The sequence below is a fragment of the Camelus ferus genome, chromosome 32 (assembly GCF_009834535.1).
Source record: "Camelus ferus isolate YT-003-E chromosome 32, BCGSAC_Cfer_1.0, whole genome shotgun sequence".
NCBI classification, from domain to species: domain Eukaryota; kingdom Metazoa; phylum Chordata; class Mammalia; order Artiodactyla; family Camelidae; genus Camelus; species Camelus ferus.
Window position 1 is genome coordinate 1,979,772 of NC_045727.1, and position 21,622 is coordinate 2,001,393.

Sequence of the window (21,622 nt, forward strand, 5' to 3'; positions counted from 1 at the left end):
GGCCGCCCCGCCCCCGAGCCCCGCCCCTGCCGCGGGGGGCGCCCGCCACCCCCGACCCCGCCCCCGGCCAGGCGGGGCCCAGGCCCCCCAGCCCCTCCACGGCCCTGGCGTGGGAGCGAAAAACCCGTCCCTCCTCCGTCCTCGCGAGCTGGGGCGCCGACCAGCCCCTTCCCCACCACATCCTCCACCCGGACTCACTAAGTCCTGTCCACCCAAGGCCAGGATCCGGGTAATTGGAGAAAACTCGGGCCTCAATGAATCTGGCCAATGGAAGCACAACTAGACATTTTTTCTTTCCTTTTTAAAAGTCCTATGTTAGTTTATGTGTCAAATGCATACAGTTGAGCTGTCCACCCTTTGTGCGTCTAACGTGACTGCAGCTGTTAGCTGGGCTGTGGGGTGAGTTTTCAGAGACCGCAGGCTCCGCACGCGGACTCCTTGCCAAAGCTGAGGAACAGTATTAGGAAGAGGAGAGTGAGGGCTGGGACGGCGGGCAGACGGATCTGAACAAAACACAGAGCTGGGCCATCAAAGTGCATGGCAGAGATGCCACAGGAGGTGGTGTGAGACTTTAAAAAACATTATTATTGGTTTGCCTTTTAAATTATCCATCACAAGACTGAAGTTAAAAAATCACAGTTCTCCCAAATGTATGCTCTTAAATGGTTATTTTCTTTCTGCTGTCATCAGCTTTCCTCTCAGAATACAGGTGTGAAATCACCCAATACAGGTGCTCAGGACTCCCCTTGAAGAGGGAGGATGATGCCTGCATAACCCTGAACGTTGTCCCCACAACTCTTTCTGTAACCTCGCTGGTTCCTCACTGCCTAGACCCAGAATTGACACTGGGAACTTGAAAGACGTCTTTGACAAGGCTCTCCTCTCACTCATCTAAGAGAGGAATTAACTTCGCTTTATCTAATTCCAATCACTGAAAGCCTTTTTTTTTTTTTACCAGAACTACAATAGAATAACAATAGCTAATACTTACTGAATGCTGATTATATACTAGGCCTGGGGCCAGACCCTGTACATGTATTATTTCATTTTTAACCCTCAGCGCCCTAGTCAACAGCTGTGGTGGAATAAAGACCGCAATAAAGGGCCTGTAGGTTCCAGACCAGCTGTTTCTCAGACTCCTTTTTCCGCAGCCAACAAAAACACTTACCCTGTGAACTTCACACTTAATTGTGCCTTCTTGTAAACCAGGCAACCCCCCTGGGTCTAGAGTGTCTGCCACAGGGACTTAATATCAGCAACCAACTACCACTCCTTTCTTTTTTAAAAAATAAAATTACATCTTATTTTAATGGAGGCACTAAGGATTGAACCCAGGACCTCGTGCGTGCTAAGCATGCTCCCTACCACTGAGCTACACCCACTCCCCTACTGCTCTTCGTAATAATGGTTTATCACTATGCCAGGTACTGTGCTCAGCCTTGTCGGGATCCAGGGCCCTTTGCTAAAGCATCTCAAACGATTTGTCATCTATCTGTCTCTAGGTAAGTTTTGAACTGCTAGAGGGCAAGGACCACCCTGCCTTACTCAGTTTTATACTCTCAGAGCCTAGCGAGGTGTCTGGTGCATTAGTAATGAAGGTGTTGAAAAAGTGAGTGAACACCCCCCCCCCCATAATTTGGCACACTTCAACATGCGGCTTAGAATGATGGAAGAGCATCCTGGGGACATAAGGATACAAGTTTCCTCAACCTTCATTGTCAGATTCATCTCTTAAACATCTTCAGGCAGGAGATCTGGTTCTAGGACTGGTTCTGTCACTGATTGGCTGAGATCCTTCTTGTCATCAGAATCAGGGTGCCATTTTGGTGTATCTCCAGGGCTGTTTAATGCTTTCTCCAGGCCATGACAAGGGCAAAGCACTTGGGATACGAATTAGACCTGATTTCAAGGAAAACCCAAGAAGACAAAAAATAGAGTTTACATCACTGGGCTAACTAAAATAATAGTGTTGCAATCCCCATACTGCCTCATTGACACGTGTGTATGATCTGGCCCCAGCCTCTTTTTCCAGCTTCATCTTGCTCCATCCTAGTCTGTCAGGTCCCAAAATGTGTCACGCTCCTTACCACCTCAGGGCCTTTGCACATGCTGTTACTATTGTCTGGAATGCTCTTCCTCTTCCTGTTTGCTGGTTAGCATGTACTCATCTTTCAGCTTAGTTCAGACATCACTTCCTCAGGGAAGCCTACCCTGAACCCTCCCCTTTGAACTATGTCCCTGTTATATGCTGACCATGGTAGCTCAAAGCTTTATTTCTTGCATTTACCAGTTTTTCCTGAACTACTTGTGATTATTTGTTTAAGATCTGTCTTCTCCACTAGACTGTAAACAAAGATTGAGTCTGCTTTGCTCACTGCTGGGTCTCCAGTGACCAGCAAAGCCATACTTAGTGTGCAAATTATTTTGCCTTTTTTTGGTTAGATCTCTTAAGTATGCATTTGGCTGAGAACCCAGAAATCATCATTTACAGGACTGATTAATGTGCTCTCTTCATTTGATAAACTCTCAAAGACCATTCTGGTTTTTAACCTACTTTGTCAGCAGTGGTCCTGATTAATGTGTCTGGTTTCTTAATCTGATCTTACTCACTGTTCTCTATCACGTATGCAGTTTTTGCTAAGACGATTCTGTTTAAGGCTTAGAATATGAACCTTCCTGAAATGGACCCTAACATCGTCATCCCACGGCTCAAGAGAAAACAGACGTGCATGACTTTGAAACAGCCACAAAGCTACGGGTATCTAACCAGAGAAGAAAAATCTCAGGTCAAAGCCACCAGGAAAAACTCCAGGGTCTGTTAGCCACACAAGGTTCCACACCTGAGCCATGTTCCTGAAATGAACCAACGTTACCCCACAGAGCCTCTCAATCCCACATATCCAATTAGCACTTTTTAGGTAAAACTGTTTTTAAGTGTTTATGTATTATCTTGACTCAGAATTTCTCTCTTTTGGGGTATTTCTATTTCTGTTTAATAGATCTGTTCACAGACTCTAAAAATACACTTACGTCAGTCTCTTTTGACGGTTGAGATCATTTCTGGCAGGCAAATTATAGCACAGTTTAGTTGCCTCCTCTTAAGATGAAAGAATGTTGATGACAAAATAGAAAGGCTAAAATCTAGTTTTATCTTGCAACTCTTTCAAACATACTGAGGCTGTCTCTCCTTAGCAGAAACTGCTCACATATTTAAATGGCTTAGGCTGAGGTAGATCGACTGATAACATGAAAGTTTCCACTGTTGAACCTCAAGTGCTGTAGTTCACAAGAATGTGGAAGGGCAAGAACAGGTGCCGAAGGTAGTATAACCCAATGAGCTAAAACACGTTTAGCCACAAAATAAATTCGGAGTTTTAAAAAATCCTTTGGTTCCCTGCAATGGTTCTACTTAGCACCTAATCAGTGTTCTCTAGGCAGGTTGACAGGTAGCCATGAACCTATCATAAAGAGGAGGAGAAAATTTAACATTTCGTTTCTCAGACTGGAAGTCAGCCTCTCCAGGGACATTTTGGGTTTCCAGCTTGGAGGCAGTAGTTCAGAATCGACTGTATCTTTCTCAGTCTTGCTTTGTACAAACCAGCCTAGCCTGGGAGAGAAAGCAAGCATTTATAAAGAAGGCAGCCAAACGTCACCCAATTTCTCTTTTCAGCACCCTAATTAAAAAGGCTGGATGGGGTGGCTCCCCCACTCTAATGAAAATCATTTCTGAAGTAGCACTGAAACCTTTTAACAAAGGGGCATTTATGTAGCACAGTAGAACCTTGATATCTGCAGTGCTTTAAAAAAAATTACATCCCCCCTTCCTCAGGAAATTAACTTGCCAGGTTTGGTTTCAAGAGACTAACTTTCCTTATTTCACCCCTGTGTAATAAAAAGAAACCAAAGACAATTATTTTTATTATTAAAAATATTTTTTATTGACTGAAGCTGATCCATTCTCTTAGAAGGGACAGAGAGGCACATAGTATATTCCTTAAAAAATTAAATTAATTTACAAGTTAAAATAGAAGTGTTTTAGTCTTTAACGATAAAAAAAATGCACATAAAACTTGATCCTCCAGCAAGCTTTTGCTTGTGTAAGTTGACAGGACTACCACTGACTCAGACAAGATGGGCTCCACTCAGCTTTTGGGACAGAAGGACCTCAACTGTCAGTAACCCGGGAGACAGTTTCCAGTTAAAAATATTTGATATCATATCATTTTATGCCTATTTACACAGCAAAGTCCAGGGCCAAAACCACAGGAGGACATTATTTCTCATGTATTTGTTGCTGACTCTGATAGGCTACTGGTTTATAATTTAAATATAATGCACAGGTTTTTTTTTTTTAAATCAGACAGTTAAAATAGCATTTTATAAGCAGGGATTCTCTATTTGATGTTCACACTTTTAAAGAGCTCCTCTGGTATTTAACTGTAGTCTGCATCTTTACAGATAATATTTTTTCTCTCTCAGCATAATCCCAAGTTTACGTATTATATACATAACATACAAGAAGGTCTAATTTCTTACACAGTGAAAATGGTTAACCTGAAAACAAACAAAATATAGATGTTTGACAATTAACTTTCAGTTTCTGCTCCTCTTTGGTATTAGATGATGTTTATGAAGGATTACAGCCCTCTTTTTGTTTTCAAGGTTAAGTATTAGGTATGGATGTCTGCTTCCTGCCTTCTACATGGATGAGAAATCGGCTTCTGCAGGAAGGAAACAGAGTTAATAAAATCAAAATCAATGAGCACCGGACTGGATAGTGCGCTGTAAGCTCCCAGCCTCTGAAAAATTAACTGTGTGCTGATTCTCATCAACATGAGGTCATGCAAAATGTGAGGCTCAGGGAAACTTCTCAGCAAAGAGAGAGCACAGAAGACAGGGAGCCAGGCAGAGGGCTACTTAAACTCTACGCTTTCAGCGTTTTAAAGAGCTCCTGAGCTTAAATTGAAAACAACTGAAAAGATGACGCTTTTTCACTTATCAAACTGGATTCTAAAGAAACTGCGTATGAAATGAAGGTTTGACAGAAGGAAACACAAATCAAGAAAGTGCTTACTGGGCCAATACGCCTTCTTCTAAAACTTCAAACCTCATGTAAAGACTCCTTTCCAGAAAGGCATTTGGAGCACGTGCTGATACACTGTTTAGATTCCAATTTTGAAAGCTATGTGTATTCACTTCCCTAGGTTTAAAAGTCTAGGTACTGGGAACAAGAGTTTTCTGAACTGCATCTTTCTCTTACAAAGTAACTGACATTCTACTCGGATTAAATTTAGAAGGTGTGTAAATAGGTCAAGCAAAAGAGAAAGGATTACGGGTCAAACAAATGCACTGCCACGACTCTATCAGTGTTCTCAAGTTACTTATTAAACGTGAACTGAGATAAAAGGTGGGACAAGGAAAGGTGACTTACCCACGATCACAGGGAATACTGAAGGCGACAACTGTTTTCTTCAGTTACTGAGAAGTGTGTTCTTTTCAGCTGAGTCTTCTGAGACTTCTCCATTCTACAAAACAACTCCCAAATTAGTACCTTATAATAGAACAACTAGAAAATGCCAAAGAAGAAATTCATAAATAGAGTGGAAATGCCTGTATAAGACCTTGGGGAATTGCTTAAACACAATGAAGTAACTTCATGCAACCACCATCCACACACCCAACAAAGAGGTACTGACTTCCTGTTCATGTGAGGGGCCCCTCCGGCTCCAGTCCCGCAGCTGGAATGCTGCTTGCTTTACCGTGTGTGTTGCGGCTAAACTGGCAGTCGGCTAACGCCCGGGTGTCACTGGCTCTTTGTCAGCCTCGTGTAGACTGTGCGGTGAGCCCTTAACGAAGACAATGATCGTCAAGAAGAACCAACAACTCTAAGTGCCACTGGAATTCATCGGAGTGCGGAGTGTGACAGAAGGCTTAGCCTTGTTAGGTTTTGGGGGAGATATTAAAAAAGAAGAAGTAAGAGGAGGATGACACCTGCAGGGGCACCAGAAGTCTCAGGAGATGGCCATGGGCTGGAGGGGACGCCCCCTTCTCAGCCTCCCCCTCCTCCCCGTGGGGCCTCCGCGCAGCCCCGTGGGGTGATTCTCGATGCTTCCAGACGTCTGTGCTCTTCACCACGCTGCTTCCTCTCGACTTGAATAGCCCTCCTACGTATTTTACAATCTGATGTATTTTACTTCATTTATTTAAAAGCATTTTCCTAAAAGGATCACAGGCCTGATCAGCCTGCCACAAAACGGGATAGGAACCCCAACAAGGAACCCCAATGGTCTCAAATTAGTCACGAGGTCCAGCCCCGTGTCCTAGTCAGAACTCCAAATTCTGCGTCTGGCTGCGGCGGGCCCCAGTCCCACATCACAGGAACCTGCTGGGGGGGGCGGGGGGTGTGGCCGGCTGTGCTGTTTTATTCTTTCCTTTTTTCTCTATTTTTAAATTATTGGATTTTTAAAACTAGTTCACACATGAGCATGGTTTGAAAAAATTACATATGTTCTCAGTCCCCTCCCATACGTGGAGTTCCACAGGAACCGCTCAGGGTCCGCTTCTTTCCACTTAATAGTATATCCTGGAAACACTCCTGCATCCAGGGCCTTCCTCGGTGCTGTCCGCGGTAACTCCATCTGTGGACGAGCTCTTCACTCAGTTCCTTCCCGCTGGACGCCTGGATCGTTTCCTAACTCTTGCTGTTATAAAGCAACGATGCCGTGAAAAACGGGCATGCACACCTCACGTGATACACGCGCAGAGGGGCCTGAACAAGAGACGCCAAAGCGACGCTGCTCCGTCCACGGGCCAGGTCTTCTGCAGCTTTTACAAAACCTGACAGGTTCCTTGCCAGAAGGACTCAATCACTTTGCTCTCCCCCAGCAACGTATGAGAGGGCCTGTTTCAAAGGAAGGCTTCAAATGAAGGCCTGTGTCTTTAGCAACAGATACCAAAACCCCGGTGAAGCAGACACACGGGCTGCTCAGAGCTCACCCTGCTTCTTGACTGCCAAAGCTGAGAAGTTTTTACAAAACCGTTTACTTTTTCTGTCACCAGCTATACCCCGTTCAAAGGCCCAGAGCGGAGGAGTTTATACAGCGTTGCCACGTATATTTCTGTTCATTAAATTGTTTCCCCCACACCTCTGGAATCAATTAATAATCCACTGGAAAATTCACTGCACCTGAAGACAATATTTTCTCCAGCTGAATGGTATCTGACTCCAGCTGTGGGATGTTTTGCAAGAGATTCAGTCACTTTCACCCGCAAGACGGAAGGTCTGAGTGGGGTCAGATCTCTCTTCTGGATCTTTCCAGCTCGAAAATTCTCTTCAGCCAAGTTTTCACCAACCTCAAAGAGCGTGAGCATTCTTCCAGTCTATCCTTGAGTTCACTGTTCTGCCCTTTTCCTGAGCTTGTCCCGTCAGGTCCTTTCACGGTATCGACCCAGCATCCTCTGCAGCGGGCAGGGCACACGCTAGGACCCAGGAGGCCGAAGGGAGTGAGAGGGGCCCCTCGCGGCGCTGGGGGAGAGCAGAGGCCACGGATGGAACCGGCCCTCCTGCACTGCGACACTCACGCTGATGGAGACACTTACACACATGCAGCTGTGCTCGGAGGACACGCGTGAGGGAGCTACTGCTTCCATCTTAGAGAGCGATTTAACACAAAGCCCTGCGGACAGGTTGAGAGGACACCCTGTGGCCACGGTTCCGCTATGACGCTTGCTTTGAAAACGTGAGTCCATTCCCACACACCTGATGCATTAGGGAGTAACTTGGGCGTAATGTGAAGTTTGCATTTGTTCACGAGTGATTTTGTCCACAAGAAACACTAGGTGAACTGGGCCTTGCTGTGCAGGAACACACCCCCGGATACACACCCACACCCCCGCCCCTCAAACATCCCCCGGCTCCCCAGCTTCCCTGGCGTGTGGAGCCACGTCCCTCCACACCTGCTGCTACGACGCCCCACCCCGTAGCCCTCCTCCGCCACTTCCTGACACATCACGAGCTGCAGCCTCCCCGACCTCCGATTCTACATGCAAACTTAAGGTCTTTTTCAAGGTGAAGTGCCACATTCAGGGCAAGATTTATGTATTTCTTAACTACTTAACACGTATAAAACTATCCTGCCATTTAAATTACATCCCTGTCCTTTTTTTAAAAAAAATGTGCCATTGATAAAGTTTTTGAGTGTTATGCTCCTAACTCCATTTTCTCCATAAACGGTGTGGTTTTTATTGTGCACTTTTGCATTGTGTGGTGATTTTTAGGAACTTGTGTGTTGCATCACAGCAGATGTAACTGTGGTTGTCAAAAAACTGAACAAGATTGTGATATAATAATACATATTCTTATTAGTGCATTAAATAGTAAGACCTAGCAGTGGGTCTAACAGTCTGTCATTCTGAGTGTCAGCATAGATGATATTTCAAGACACCCGCCATCACTGTGACATGCTGGGGAGCTGTCTTCGGGCTCCACTGATGACAGGGTCACAGGCAGTATGTACTACTATGCCTTGTTTCCTATCTTCATAATTGAAGGAAGTGCCACATGTCAATTAGAGGTTAATAAAAACAACCTTAGGTGTAATTTTTAACCCCGTCAAAGTTTACGGATCTCCTGAATTCTGTTCAACTAACTCTGATGAAAAGTCTCTGCGCAACAAATTAGTCAAGACAGAAAGCAGTTGAGTGGTGGCCGAGGCCAGGGAGGTGGGAGGGGGAGTAACTGCCAGTGTGTGCAGGCTCTTTTGGAGTGATGAAAGTGTTCTAAAATTGGACAGGGATGGTTGCTCTACTGTGAAATATACTAAAACCACCGAATTGTACACCTTTATGGGAGAACTTCAGGGTAGGTACAGTATACCTCAATAAAGCTGTTAAAAAAAACCCAGCCTTACCACTACTTAAAAGTATGTTCTGCCCCCATGTAAATAAATTACTTCATTAATGTTTCAAAGAGTTTGTCAAGAAAAAACAAAACCTTCCTAGAAAATACCGTGAAGTCCATGACGGTTTCTAATTGGAAAGCTTCCGTGGCACATAAGGTACAAATACTTCTAAAAGTCACTACTCTGGGAGCTCATTCTTCTTTACGGTAATCTTTGCAGCTACCTGTTGAGGCTCGTGGTAATGAGCATGTTGATTCTAGAATGGTTAACGTTCCAGGCTCAGATCATCTGTGTCTCAGGGAAACTGCCCCGCGGAACTCTGAATCTAACAAAATACCAATGTGAAGAAGAGCTAAGCAAGAAATGCCACCAGACAGTATTTCATGCAACAAGGCAAGGATGTTTGGTCTCACCGTTTCTATTCATCGTTGATCTGAACATCTTAACCAGAGCAATAAGAGTAAGAAATAAGGCGTAAAGACTGGAAAAGGAAATTCTGTATTCACAAATGACATGATTATGTAGAAGTCCTGAGAATCCACAGAAAATCTACTAGAACAGGTGAATTTGGCAGAGGCAGTTTATAGAAGGCAATGATAGTTCTTTATGTCATCAACAAACAATCTGAGAATAAAATTTGAAATACCACATATGATGGCACCAATAAACAAAATATTCTAAATAAATCTAACAAAAGGTGAACTACTAACATGAAAACTATAAAACATGGCTGAGAGAAAAGAAGGAAGACTTAATTGGAGATACACTCTGTTGACAGATGTCAATTCTTCCCAAGGTGATCTGTAGATTCAAAGAAATCACAATATCAAAGTATATTTTTAAAAAATTGACAAGTTGATTCTAAAATTATTACGGACCTGGCAAAGCGTGTAGAACAGGCAGAACAATTTCACAAAAGAAGTACAAAGTGGGGGATGTGCGCACTAAGTGATTTCAGGACTCCCTGCAGAGTTACGCAACCAATACAGTGCGGTACTGGTGTAAGGGGGACGACCAGGTCCGTGGAACCGACCGCAGGGTCCAGAAATAGACCCTCAATATACAGTCAGCTGATTTTCAACAAGATGCTGAAAGTAATTCAATGGAAAAAGGAAGTCTTCTCAATAAATGATGCTGGAAGCAAATATCTGTACGGAGAAAGGTGAACCTTGGGTTTTTACTTCACACCATCCACAAAATTTAAATCGAGATGAACCATAGACCTAAGCAGAACTATGAAGATAAGATGCCTCTTCAGATTTACTGGAATGGCTAAACTCAAACGCACTGACAAAACCATGGCTTGGTGCAGATGTGGAGCTCCCAGAACTCTCTGCACAGCTGGTAGTGATGTAAAATGGCACAACCACCCTGATTTGAGAGTTTATTAAAAAAAAAATTAAATCCTGCAACTAACACTTCTAGGTATTTACCTTAGAGAAAAGAAAACATAGGTCCATTAAAAAAAAGAAAAGGCTTGTGTTCATGGCAGCTTTACTTCTAATAGTTCAAAACTGGAAACAACCCAAATATCCTATTGACAGGTGAATAACAAAGTGTGGTCTATTCCTACAGTGGGATACTAACCAGCAATAAAAAGGAGTGAAATACTGACACACGCAGCAACATGGATGAATCTCAAAGTAATCCTCCTGCAAGAAGCTCGGTAAGGACGTAACACACTCAGACTGTGTGAGTGCATTTCTGTGACGTTCCAGAAGAGGAGAAACCACTCTCTAACAACAGCAGTCAGAGCAGCCGCCGCCAAGGGTGGGGGAAAGGAAGGACTCACCGCAAAGAGCATGAGGGAGCCTTCTGGGTGATGGAAATGTCCTAGGTCTTGACTGGGATGTCGCTCACATGGGTGCAATGTGCATGTACATCAATATACATGAAAGCTAAATAAACTCACTGGACTGGTGACCTACACTAGTTCTTCATTCAGGAACAAGTACAAAGGCATTGAAGACATTCTTAGTAAAATGTCTTTATTGTATTTATTGAGGTACTGTACATTATACCTCAATAAAGGTGATTTTAAAAGAACGGTATTTCAGTGTTTTGCAGGTCTTTTATTGTTTTAGTTTCTTTGGTCAGGGATACAAAAAAGTGTAACTCGGTGGCTTTCAAATACCTTTAACTATGCCCACAGCAAACCCAAGTGATGTACCTGGACCCTTAAACTTAAAGCATCAGTTTCAAACTCTTATTTTACAGGTTAGGAAACTGGGACCCCAGGATCCTGATTTCAAGTTCAGTGTTCTTTCCACTATTTATGTCAGGCTATAAAATCTACAAAATGACTTACATCATTGCTACTGAAATGTTCCTGTGCTCAGAAAAAGCAGTTAAAATTAACATGAGAAACACTCTCCAAAGGAACGGCAGATTTAGAAAATTACTATTTTGCAATTCCTAATGAAATCATAGATATAAATCCCATTAATCAAGGAGTGCTAAATTCATTAAGCGAACTTTTGGGAAACTGCAATATAAAAGCGCAGGTTGACAGTCTCCTGAACCCCTGAGCAAGCTTGACTCTACAAGTCCGACAACCTGATACGAGGATCCTCCGGACACGATGGAACAGGAGGCAGACGGCATTGCCAACGGGGGAGTCATGCCAAAGCACACACAACACCCAAACTGATCCCGGGTCTAATCGAGTCGCTGGATCAAAATACTAGTTCACAGGAATTAAAGGGGTAGAGGAAGGCGTGAAGTAACAGTGAGGACAGAATCAGGGAGACCCAGATTGTGGGACATTCTGCGGGATAATGACCCAATGTCTCTTCCCCAAATAAATGGCATTAAAAAACAAAGAAAGAAGAAGAAGAAAGAGAAGGAAGAAGCAAGAGAGGAGAGGAAGGAGAGAGGGACGGAGGGATGGAGAAGGTACAGGCAGTGTGACACATGGACCCCGGTTGGTTACTGACTTGAACAAACAGTAAAAAGACATTTTTGAGCTAAATGGGTAAACTGTAACATGGTCTAGTCACTAGATGACATTAAAGGATCACTGTGAGCGTGGCTGGGTGTGACAGAAGTCCTTGTCTGTTAGACATGGAATGAAGTGCCCGCGAGTGACAGATGTGCCGTCTAGGATTTGCTTTAAATGCTTCCACAGGAAACATGGATGGACGGATGAAGGAGGGAAGATAACACAAACAGCGAAGTTGATGGTTATTGAAGCTCTGTGATTGTTAAGTGTTCTTTCTACTTCCGTATTTGACATTTTCTATAATAAAGTGTTTTTTTTTTTAAATCCCCTAGAATGTATAAGCATATGCCCAGGTAATTAGAAAGAGGAAATGTGGGTGTAGTAACATCTGAGGGTGACTTTTTCTTCCTCCTTAAAAACAGCGTGGCACCCCTGCCCCTCCCCTCCAGGACAGAGAGAATCTTTCCTTCTGACTGGCATCCGAGTGCCGGCGCCCTGGGACACCCTGGGACAGGGCAGACGGGGTCAGAAGGAGAGGAACCACGTACTTTTTTGGCACCGCTGCTGAGGTTCTCAGAGCTGATGGGGAGCAGGGTGCTCAGCTCCAGGTCCGTGACCATCTGACGAGATTCCGCCAGCAAACGCTGCAGCTTACTTGTGGGAGAAAAATCGTCCTGGGAAGACAACACAGTTTTGGCGGTCATGAGACCAAGACGCATTTTTAAATGTTTACCTTTGTAAATACAGTGTAACAAGTACAAATGCTAGCTATTCATCCATAGTTCTCTGACTTTAGATAGCACGTGTCAAAGCAGGACATTAAATATGAGAATAACCAAATTCCATTTATTTCTTAGAACCGACTTGGCTAAGTAATTTGACTTAAACAGAAAACTTACTACAACAAACTAACATCCATGCGATAAAAGACTCCCAGGCATTGTTTACCTTCCTTAAATCAACTTGCCAAGGCCATGTCAAAACACTCACCAAACACAACTCAAACACTAAAGGCTTGTTAGTGTTTAACAATATGTGGAAATATGTCTTTGTTCTTGTTTAATTTTGAACTTGGGGACCTGAATTTTTAGCAGGCCAACTGCTCGCCAAAGTACCCAGACTAATTTTTTCTTTAAGAAAAGTTAATTTCTAATTTTCCATGAACAATGATCACTACTGACCTAGATCTAGAAGATGCTTAACAGATATCTGCTATGTGACTATATCTGCGTGTGTATATGTGCACACACATGCACGCACACACACATGTGCATGGACAACGCAGGCCTGCAGCGTCACATACTACCTCAGAAAAATAGGTGCAAACACTGAAAAAGAGTCTCCCAAGAGCCAAAAAGGTAATGGCCAATATTTCCCCTCCTATTTATAACTTTTCAAAAGTTAACAGCTTTGAGGTGTAACTGACATACAATTAAGTGCACAGTCTGACAGGTAAATCTACACACTGGTGAAACCATCCCCACAGTGAACACAGGCTGTATTCATTCACCACATCTCTGCCCCTTTGGAATTCTTGCCTCTCTGAGTCCCTCTCCCCATTCCCAACTACTGATCTGCTGTCAGAGATTAGTCTGCATTTGCTAGAATTTTATATAAACACATTACAATCTCTTGTCTGTCTGGCTTCTTTCATTCAATATAATTATTGTGAGATTCACTCATGCTGTCTGTGTATAAATAGTTCATTCCTTTTCATTGCTGAGAAGTACTCCATTGTATGGATATACCACAGTTTGCTTATCTCATCACCTACTGCAGTATACTTGGGTTACTTGCAGTTCTTGAGTGAGTACAAATAAAGCTGCTTGAATATTTGTGTACAAGTCTCTGTGTGGACATAGGTTTCCATTTCTGTAGGACGGGAATAACTGAATCATATGGTAGGTGTATATTTAACTTTTAAAGAAACTACCCAGGTGTCTTCCAGGTGTGTACCGTTTACAGTCCCACCACCAGTGAATGAAAGTCCCAGTTGCTCATAAGTCTAGTCAACACTTGGTATGGTCACTTTTTAACAGAGAACCAGCACTCATCAAACACCCATTAGGGACCAGGCCCTATGCATCTCATTGAGACCAAGCAACCATGATGTTAGTATTGCACATTTGCAGGGGAAGAAACTGAGGCTCAAAGCAACTACATTAACTTGACTAAGGTCACTAAAGCAAAACAAGGATGGGAACCCAGATAGGTTTGGTTTCAAAGCCGGATTTTCCCCCAGTGGACACCAAAAGTAACTAAGTTTATTTGAACTTATTTTCTTTGTGAACGGGCTGTGATGGAGACCCCGGCTACGGTGGGGACACTGGCTCATCCACAGTAAGGACCTTGGTGTAGAAACAACCTCACCGCCTGTCAGTAGGGGGTGGACAAGCAGACTGGTTTATTCAGTCAATGGCCTGCACATCAATCCACAATCCAAAGGAAGAAGCTAGAGCCACAGGTGTCAGCATGGATGAAGCTCACAAAATACACCGCAAAAGGATGCAGGTGGCATTTTACCATTTACGTATGTTTAAACACACACAAAACAAGAGGATGTAATGTTTAAGTATAACTTTTAAGCAGCAAAAGTGTAAAACAAGCATGGGAGCAACTTCAAGGTCAAGTGGTTACATGGAGGGGGTGTGGGAGTGGGCAGAGGGGCACATGGACTTTATACCTTACCTGTAACATTTTATTTCTTTAACAGGTTGAAAAATAAAGCAAATATGGCAAAGTGTAAACATGTTAAGTCTGAATGTAGGTGCACAGATACATGTCATATTTTTCATTATTTTGTGCGTTTAAAATATTTTTTAATTAAAAATAGACACATCGATCACCTGGAGGACCTCAGGGACATCCTACCTGAAGCTAATCCAAAGGATGTTTAAAGAAAACAGAAGGTAAGTAACTATGACTTTGGTTAAATAATATAATTAAAGTCCTGTAATTAAAAACAAAACAAAAACAAAAACAAAATCTGAAGAAGAGCCAAAATGAAGCACACTCACCACAGGCTACGGAAGAATTAAAAGTCTGCTGGGGAGCAGTCCTGCTTGGAAAAGCTGGCTATTTCTAAGCGAAATACAAACCTTTTCACTGGGCAGCGCTGCATCTTTGTTGACTAACAAACTCTTAGACAAGTTCTGTTTTTCAGGAGAGGACTCTGTCTCCATCAGCTTCTCGTCCTCTCTTACGGCAGATTTTGAAGAACCCAAGCAGCGGGAATGCTGGATGGCAATGAGCTCACTGTGAACAATAAAACCAAATGGAAACAGGCACCTTGAAACAACATCTAACATACGTCACTAATATTCTTGTACTTGAAAGGATCACAACAGGACCAAGAAAGAAAAGTTTTTATTTTTTAATGAAGAAGCTCGAGTTAGAATAGACCATTATAGATCTTAACAGGGTTTTGCGTGTGTGTGTGCGTGTGTGTAGATGCTGGGGATGGAACCCAGGGCCTTGTGCGTGCTAAGCATGCGCTCTGTCACTGAGCTATACCCACCCCCTTGGATAGGATATTTGTGTAGAATATTATAAATTAATGCACACTCTTTGCAGTAAGAATTAAAACTCTTCATTAAAGGGCAACTATAGAATAGAGTTGCCCTCCTTACCAGTCCCCCACCCAAAAAAACAACAAAGAAAAAGGTATGAGAAACAGAAATATCCAAAAGAGAGAGAGAAAAAATGAACATCATATAAAGTTAAACTTGTGAAGATTTTAGGTTTTTGGTTTGTGAAATTGATTCTAATGAATGGTTTTTCAAAAGTTCTGTGAAAGTAGAAGGCACTGCTGTGGGCCGTTAATTCTTCTAGGGGTGCTTGGTAATCAGGGAACAAACACGGACAGCTGAGTCTCTGGGTATGTTATTGAAGTTGGGGCTCAAAGCAGAGTTAACAGCAAAGAGGCCCCAGAACCTCCCCCCCCCTCCAACGAATCCTGTGACTGAGGCCAGGAGCCGCTGCGGCCTCCCCCTCTGCAGGGAGACCCCTATTTGTCCAATAGAATGGTGGTGTAAATGGGCACATTTTAGCCAGATAACAAAAGTAGGTACACAAGTTCTTATAATCTAAGGGAACACAGGAAAACATCATTATCCTTTCTACTTAATCACGTATTCGTCACGGGATACCTTGGCACGTGCCTCTGCTGGCAGGACAAGAAGTCACTTGAATTATTTCAAGCTCGAGAGGTCAAGAGGCCTTGAGAGAAAATACTGCATTTGAATTTCTTTCATACATTAATGTATGTCCACTATGCACTTAAAACTATCTGACACAAGGGGAGGGTACAGCTCAGTGGTAGAGCACGGCGTGCTCAGTATGCACGAGGTCCTGGGTTCAATCCCCAGTACCTCCATAAAAAAAACAAAAAACAAAAACAAACCAAAAGCACAGGCTTTTCCCTTAATATATGCGTGTTCGGTTCAGTAGTGAGAAATAGGAAGTCGTGCCTGACTGACACTTGCAGTTATCTAAGACGATCTTTAAAAACCAAACATGAACAGATAACATTCAGGGTAACAACCAATTTCTCTTTAGATTTTGCAGCTGACAGAGTAACTGTATGATTTTTTAAGTGACCCAGGCTACTAAAAGGGCCGAAAGATAATCCCAACAATGAAAACACTGGAAGGAAATTTTAATCCCAAATCCTAGGAAAGTCAGTGCGATAATTACAATAAAGTTCTCAACAGAGACATCATCCTTTCTGTAATCTAAGATCCAAGAGATAGGTTTTCTGTAAAAATAGCAGACACTTGTATAGCGCCCCTCGACCCCAAGAGTCAGCAATTCTAATGATAAGATGAGCCTGAATAATGCAGCAAATGCTAATATCTAATTCATGTTCTTCTCTTAAAAAAAAAAAAAAACCAGCTGTGGGGGAGGGTGTAGCTCAGTGGTAGAGTGTGCGCTTAGCACACAGGGGGTCCTAGGTTCAATCCCCAGTGCCTCCATTTAAAAAATAAATAAATCTAATTACCCCCTTCCCTCGCCAGAACAACAAACAAACAAACAAAAACAAAACCAAACAAACCCAATTGGGTGTAGGTGGTCAAAAGGCACAAATTTCCAGTTGTAAGATAAGTAAGAACGAGGGGTGTAACAGCGCATGTTGAACATAACTGACGCTGCTGTATGTTATACACAAAAGCTGTGGCAAAAGTAAAGCCCAACAGTTCTCATCACAAGGAAAAAAATACTTTTTTTCTTTTTCTTTTAGTTTGTATCTATATGAGATAACGGATGTTCACTGAACACATTGTGGACATCATTTCATGACATACTCAAGTCAGATCATTATGCTGGACACAAACATACAGTGCTGTACGTCAGTTCTGTCTCAGTAAAACCGGAAGAAAAAAATGACATTTATCAGCCGGTTAAGTACAAATATTCTTTCTCTTACATGATTTTAAAAAGTAAGACAGTGTGGGGAATGTAAAGTGAACACAAAGGCCAAAGCAGCTGGATGTGTCAATGAGCCAATGGGGGCGAAGAGAATTTCTTATCTGGGGTCTAGGGAACATAATCTGGACATGAAAGAAACTGCTTATCAATTCAAAAGGATCCTGGGTGAGGAATGTCCCAGAGCAGCATTCTAGTTTGTAAAGTGACCTACCCGTTTGTTCTAAAATAAAACATGTTTGCTCAGCTCATGACAACTGACTTTGTTTTTAAGCAAAACCTTTGCCTCAGAAGCTATCCTAGGTACAAACTTCTCACCAGAATCGAACACCGTCTGATTTGCACAATCAAAAAACTCCACGCCTGGGCTGTGATGAAAAGAGGAAACGGTCTGTCTCAAACTCAATTTCTGCCCGCAAACACCGCTCTCTGCCAAGCAGCAAGCATGAAGTGGCTGCTGCAACCCTTTATGTTTCGAAACACAGTAGGCAGGCGCCTTGGGTGTTCACAAAGGTGAAGGACCACTCACCTCGCCGAGGAGCTGTATCTGGTCCCACTGGCACTGCCCGAACAAGTGCACACAGCTCTGTGGCGGACGACCCTCTGCACTTTAGGAGGCTTGAAGATGCTCATCCACTCCACGTCGGACACGTGGCCCGGGGCTTCAATTACGAAGTTGCTCGGGTGGCAGCACTTGGATTCCCACATGTCACTTTCGCCCCGACAGGCTTCATTTTTGTGGCAACATGAGGCGCCAGACCTTTCCATGTGATCTGGACATTCAACATCCAGCTTTTCTGGTGGTTTCGAGCCAGGACAGCTGGCCAGGCCCAGGTAAACACCGACGTCCTGCCACTTCTCATCGGACACAGATGTTGATGTTTCCGAGGGTTGTTTCTCTTCGTTCTGAACCCCAATTCCATCACCCTTGGGTGATTTTGCATGGATCTTGCAAAACGTACTTTTGTTTTCGGGTTCAGTCTGCATGTTTTCTCCCAGAGACCAAGACTTTTGTTTCTCCACTAAGTCTTTTGCAAATAGAGATGAGATAGCAATTACACTTTTTCCCCCAAATGAAGTATTAACCTGTAGCTTCTTCTCTTTGCACACATCACAAGAGCTCTTGTCTGACCTATTTTGCTGAACCAACGTGGTCTCAAATTTTTGGTCCTTAACCAGTGACTTCTGATTTTTCTCCCTCTTAAAATCGACTTTTAGGTGGTTATTTTCAAGGTCTGATAAACACATGTCTCTGCTATGGTGGCATCACAAAAAATGGAAGTTATAAGGTATACTTGTTACTGTCATTCCAAGTATTTCACTCAAACTTCATCAGCTGAGCTAACTCCTAAGAAGACCCAGTTGTCTGAGTTGAAAATTTAAGGTAGCACATGGATTCTTTCTTTAGAGCCCAATTTTAGCCCAACTTCCTCCAAGAAGTCTTTCTGACCACCAAGCCCACCTACCCACAGTCCTCTTCCCATCCTTAACTTACTGTCTATATTGCAAACCATTACCTTACTGTGTAAATTATCTAATTAATCAGACAGCAAGTTTCCTATTGTAACTATATCGTACACTGTTTCTTACATATATCCTGTCTTCTCAATAGACTCAAGTTTTTTGTTTTGTTTTGTTTTTACATGTAGAGGCATTTTTAATCCTCCTGGCACCTAGGACAGCCTTTAACATATACTAAAGGTCCTGTAAATACTTGTTGATTAATCTGTTATTTCTCTTCCTAATTCTATTAGTTTCACAGTAAACAGAGGTAAAGCCAGGACTGAAAGGCAGTGATTTAAGGTACAAAGATACACTGGAAAGTGCTGAATGTGTTTACCATACTGCATTCATGACCACCCCACTTATCTGCTGGATATTTAAAGCTGGTCTAAAGTAAAAGTGACATATGTGCACAAAATAAAGATAAAAATGTGATAAACCTTTTAATAAATCTTCTGTTAAAGTTTTTCATGTCACACATGTTCAGGTATTGTAATCTGTGTGACTCGGGTCCCTTCTAGATGGAGGCATTTGATGCTCTTAAAGGATAACCTCCATCACCTAGCCCAGGTACCTCCCAGGGGAAATGAAGCACAAAGAGGAAAAGGAGCCAGTAAGTGAGGGGGTTTGCAAGAGATCACTGGGTTGGTGTGGTGTGTATTAGCAGCAGCCGCAGCCAAGATACAGAGGAATGGTGTAATAACCCCCAGCAAAAGACCTTGGAGGAAAATACAGCATGCACAGCGAAGTGCGGTGAGTCCCCAGTCACACTGGAGCAGCAGTTGATCCTTACACCCCTCCCTGCAACTACTGACCACTCCCATCCCGAACCCCACCCTCCCAGGGAAAAAGAGCTGTCATCCAGCCCAGCTTCTGCCCTCAGGTGCACATGGGGGCGTGGGGAGCTCCCTGAGTTCCTGTTCCTTTCCACGACTCCCTGCAACATCCCTACCTGGAAAAGTGGATTAAACCGAGCTGTGGGACAGTCCTATGCTTGTTAAATTAAACCATGCCTCATATATTTATATTTCAATTTTACAGAAACCAAGTTAATTCAAACACTGCCTGTTATGGGTAAGAGCAGATGTCTCTCATTAACAAGGAAAACAGGAAAATCGAGCTGAGAGCAAGATCAGCTCCGACTGCAGTTTACGGAGACCATTCTGTTTCTGTTTTGTTTTGCTTTTGGGCGGAGTGGGGGGAGGTCAGGGTGGGTAATTAGGTTTCTTTATTTTTCCTTCTGGGAGGTACTGGGGATTGAACCCAGGGCCTCGTGCCTGCTAAGCATGCGCTCTCCCAGTTGAGCTACACCCTCCCCTCCCCACCTTACTTAGGCCATTCTCCACTTGATCTTAGCCAGAAGGCCGAGAAGCGATTCAGACCATTCCTCTAGAATGACTTTTTCTAGGCAAGTATCATGCCCTATAGATCTTTACTTTCCCTATTCTGAACCCAGGGTGCTGAAAATGGAGAGTGCTGAATGAATAAGTGATTCATCTCTGTAATTTCTACTTTAGTTCAAAGCCTTCTACACAACAAACACACAAATAATGTGTTTAATGAATCTGATCAAATGTCTAAATGAGGATCATGCCTAAAACTCTAAGATCGGGTTTCACCACAACCCAGGGTTAGAGCGACAATTATCAGCTCGCACATATTTACTCCCTACCACATGATGAGTAGTAGTAGGTACTGGCCCAGAGTATGAACTTAACAAATACTGGCTGAGTGATGAAATAAAACACAAATCACATTAACAGCACCTTAACCAAGATTACCTGGATTCCAGGGTCTTTGATTCCTCCATCTTTGAGTCATATATCTGTATCAATTCCTGAGAATTTTCCACATTGAAATTAAGAAACTGCAGATCACGCTGTTGTTTTACGTAAATCTGGCAGGGATAATGACAAATCAATTTAAAGCGTTAACAGCAAAACTAAACTGAGCCAACAACCAGCATTTTCAGGTGCTAAGACAGGTCAGATGGTGACTAGGGAAATATGCCATGTATGTTTGCTTTTATTTTTCCCTCTGTTAGCACTGAGAGTTGTTAATATAACTAGTCTCCTAACCCTTAGCTACCATAAACAAGACCCTATCTGCTAGGCTAAATATGCCATACCTTTAGTGTAGTTAGGATTCTAAAAGCCCCAAACACGAAATCACCTGGCATACACTTCAGCTAATGTGATGTCTGTAAATGTTCCCCACCAACTAGAGCAGGGTAACTGGGCACGTACCTGTCTCATATTATGCAGTTCTGCGTTCGTACGTTCTTGCTTTGACTTTGCAATATCGAGTAACTCATCCTTTCTTTTTTCTCTCTCTGCTATTTAAGAACAAAGATTATTCAAATATTGTTCCTAAGTCATATCAGCTCAAACCTCTTCATTTCCAACAACTTAATGCACAGCTAACATTTTCTCCTCCTCATTCCTGAATTATAAAATTGCAAAATATAAAACAGATAAACAAGTTCATACTGTATAGCACAGGGAACTATATTCAGTATCTTGTAACTTATGGTGAAAAAGAATATGAAAAGGAATATATGTATGTTCATGTATGACTGAAGCATTATGCTGTTCACCAGAAATTGACACATTGTAAACTGACTATATTTCAATAAAAATATATATATACAAAAAAAAAGGTAAAACGGATGGCTGGGGAGAGCTTTAACCTGTGATTCTGACCAGATCCTTCAGCAAGCTTGAAAACTTTCATAATACAATTAATGCTAAGTCAAAAAAGGATTCAAAACTGTATCAACTCTATGATCAAATTACATGTGTGTGTTTGTATATAGATATGCATAGAAAAAAATCTGACAGCAAGATTACAAGAA

The 21,622-nt window shown here is 42.7% G+C and overlaps 1 protein-coding gene across 7 annotated transcripts in view; it reads right to left on the reverse strand.

Annotated features, from left to right (window-relative positions):
- Positions 1 to 3,941: 3,941 nt before the first annotated feature.
- CCDC62 (coiled-coil domain containing 62) overlaps positions 3,942 to 21,622 on the reverse strand; it is a 35,821-nt gene continuing 18,140 nt past the window's right edge. For 5 of the 7 annotated variants that reach the window (XM_032471330.1, XM_032471332.1, XM_032471331.1 and 2 more), the window contains 7 exons: positions 21,015 to 21,103; positions 20,550 to 20,665; positions 17,795 to 18,520; positions 14,940 to 15,096; positions 12,390 to 12,515; positions 5,432 to 5,525; positions 3,942 to 4,721 (listed from right to left, as the gene is read on the reverse strand). In XM_032471330.1, the coding sequence (XP_032327221.1) occupies positions 5,472 to 5,525; positions 12,390 to 12,515; positions 14,940 to 15,096; positions 17,795 to 18,520; positions 20,550 to 20,665; positions 21,015 to 21,103 (1,268 nt within the window). In that variant the 3' untranslated portion in view covers positions 3,942 to 4,721; positions 5,432 to 5,471. The remainder of the gene's footprint in view (positions 4,722 to 5,431; positions 5,526 to 12,389; positions 12,516 to 14,939; positions 15,097 to 17,794; positions 18,521 to 20,549; positions 20,666 to 21,014; positions 21,104 to 21,622) is intronic. The other 2 variants (XM_032471328.1, XM_032471333.1) reach the window with 2 other exon arrangements.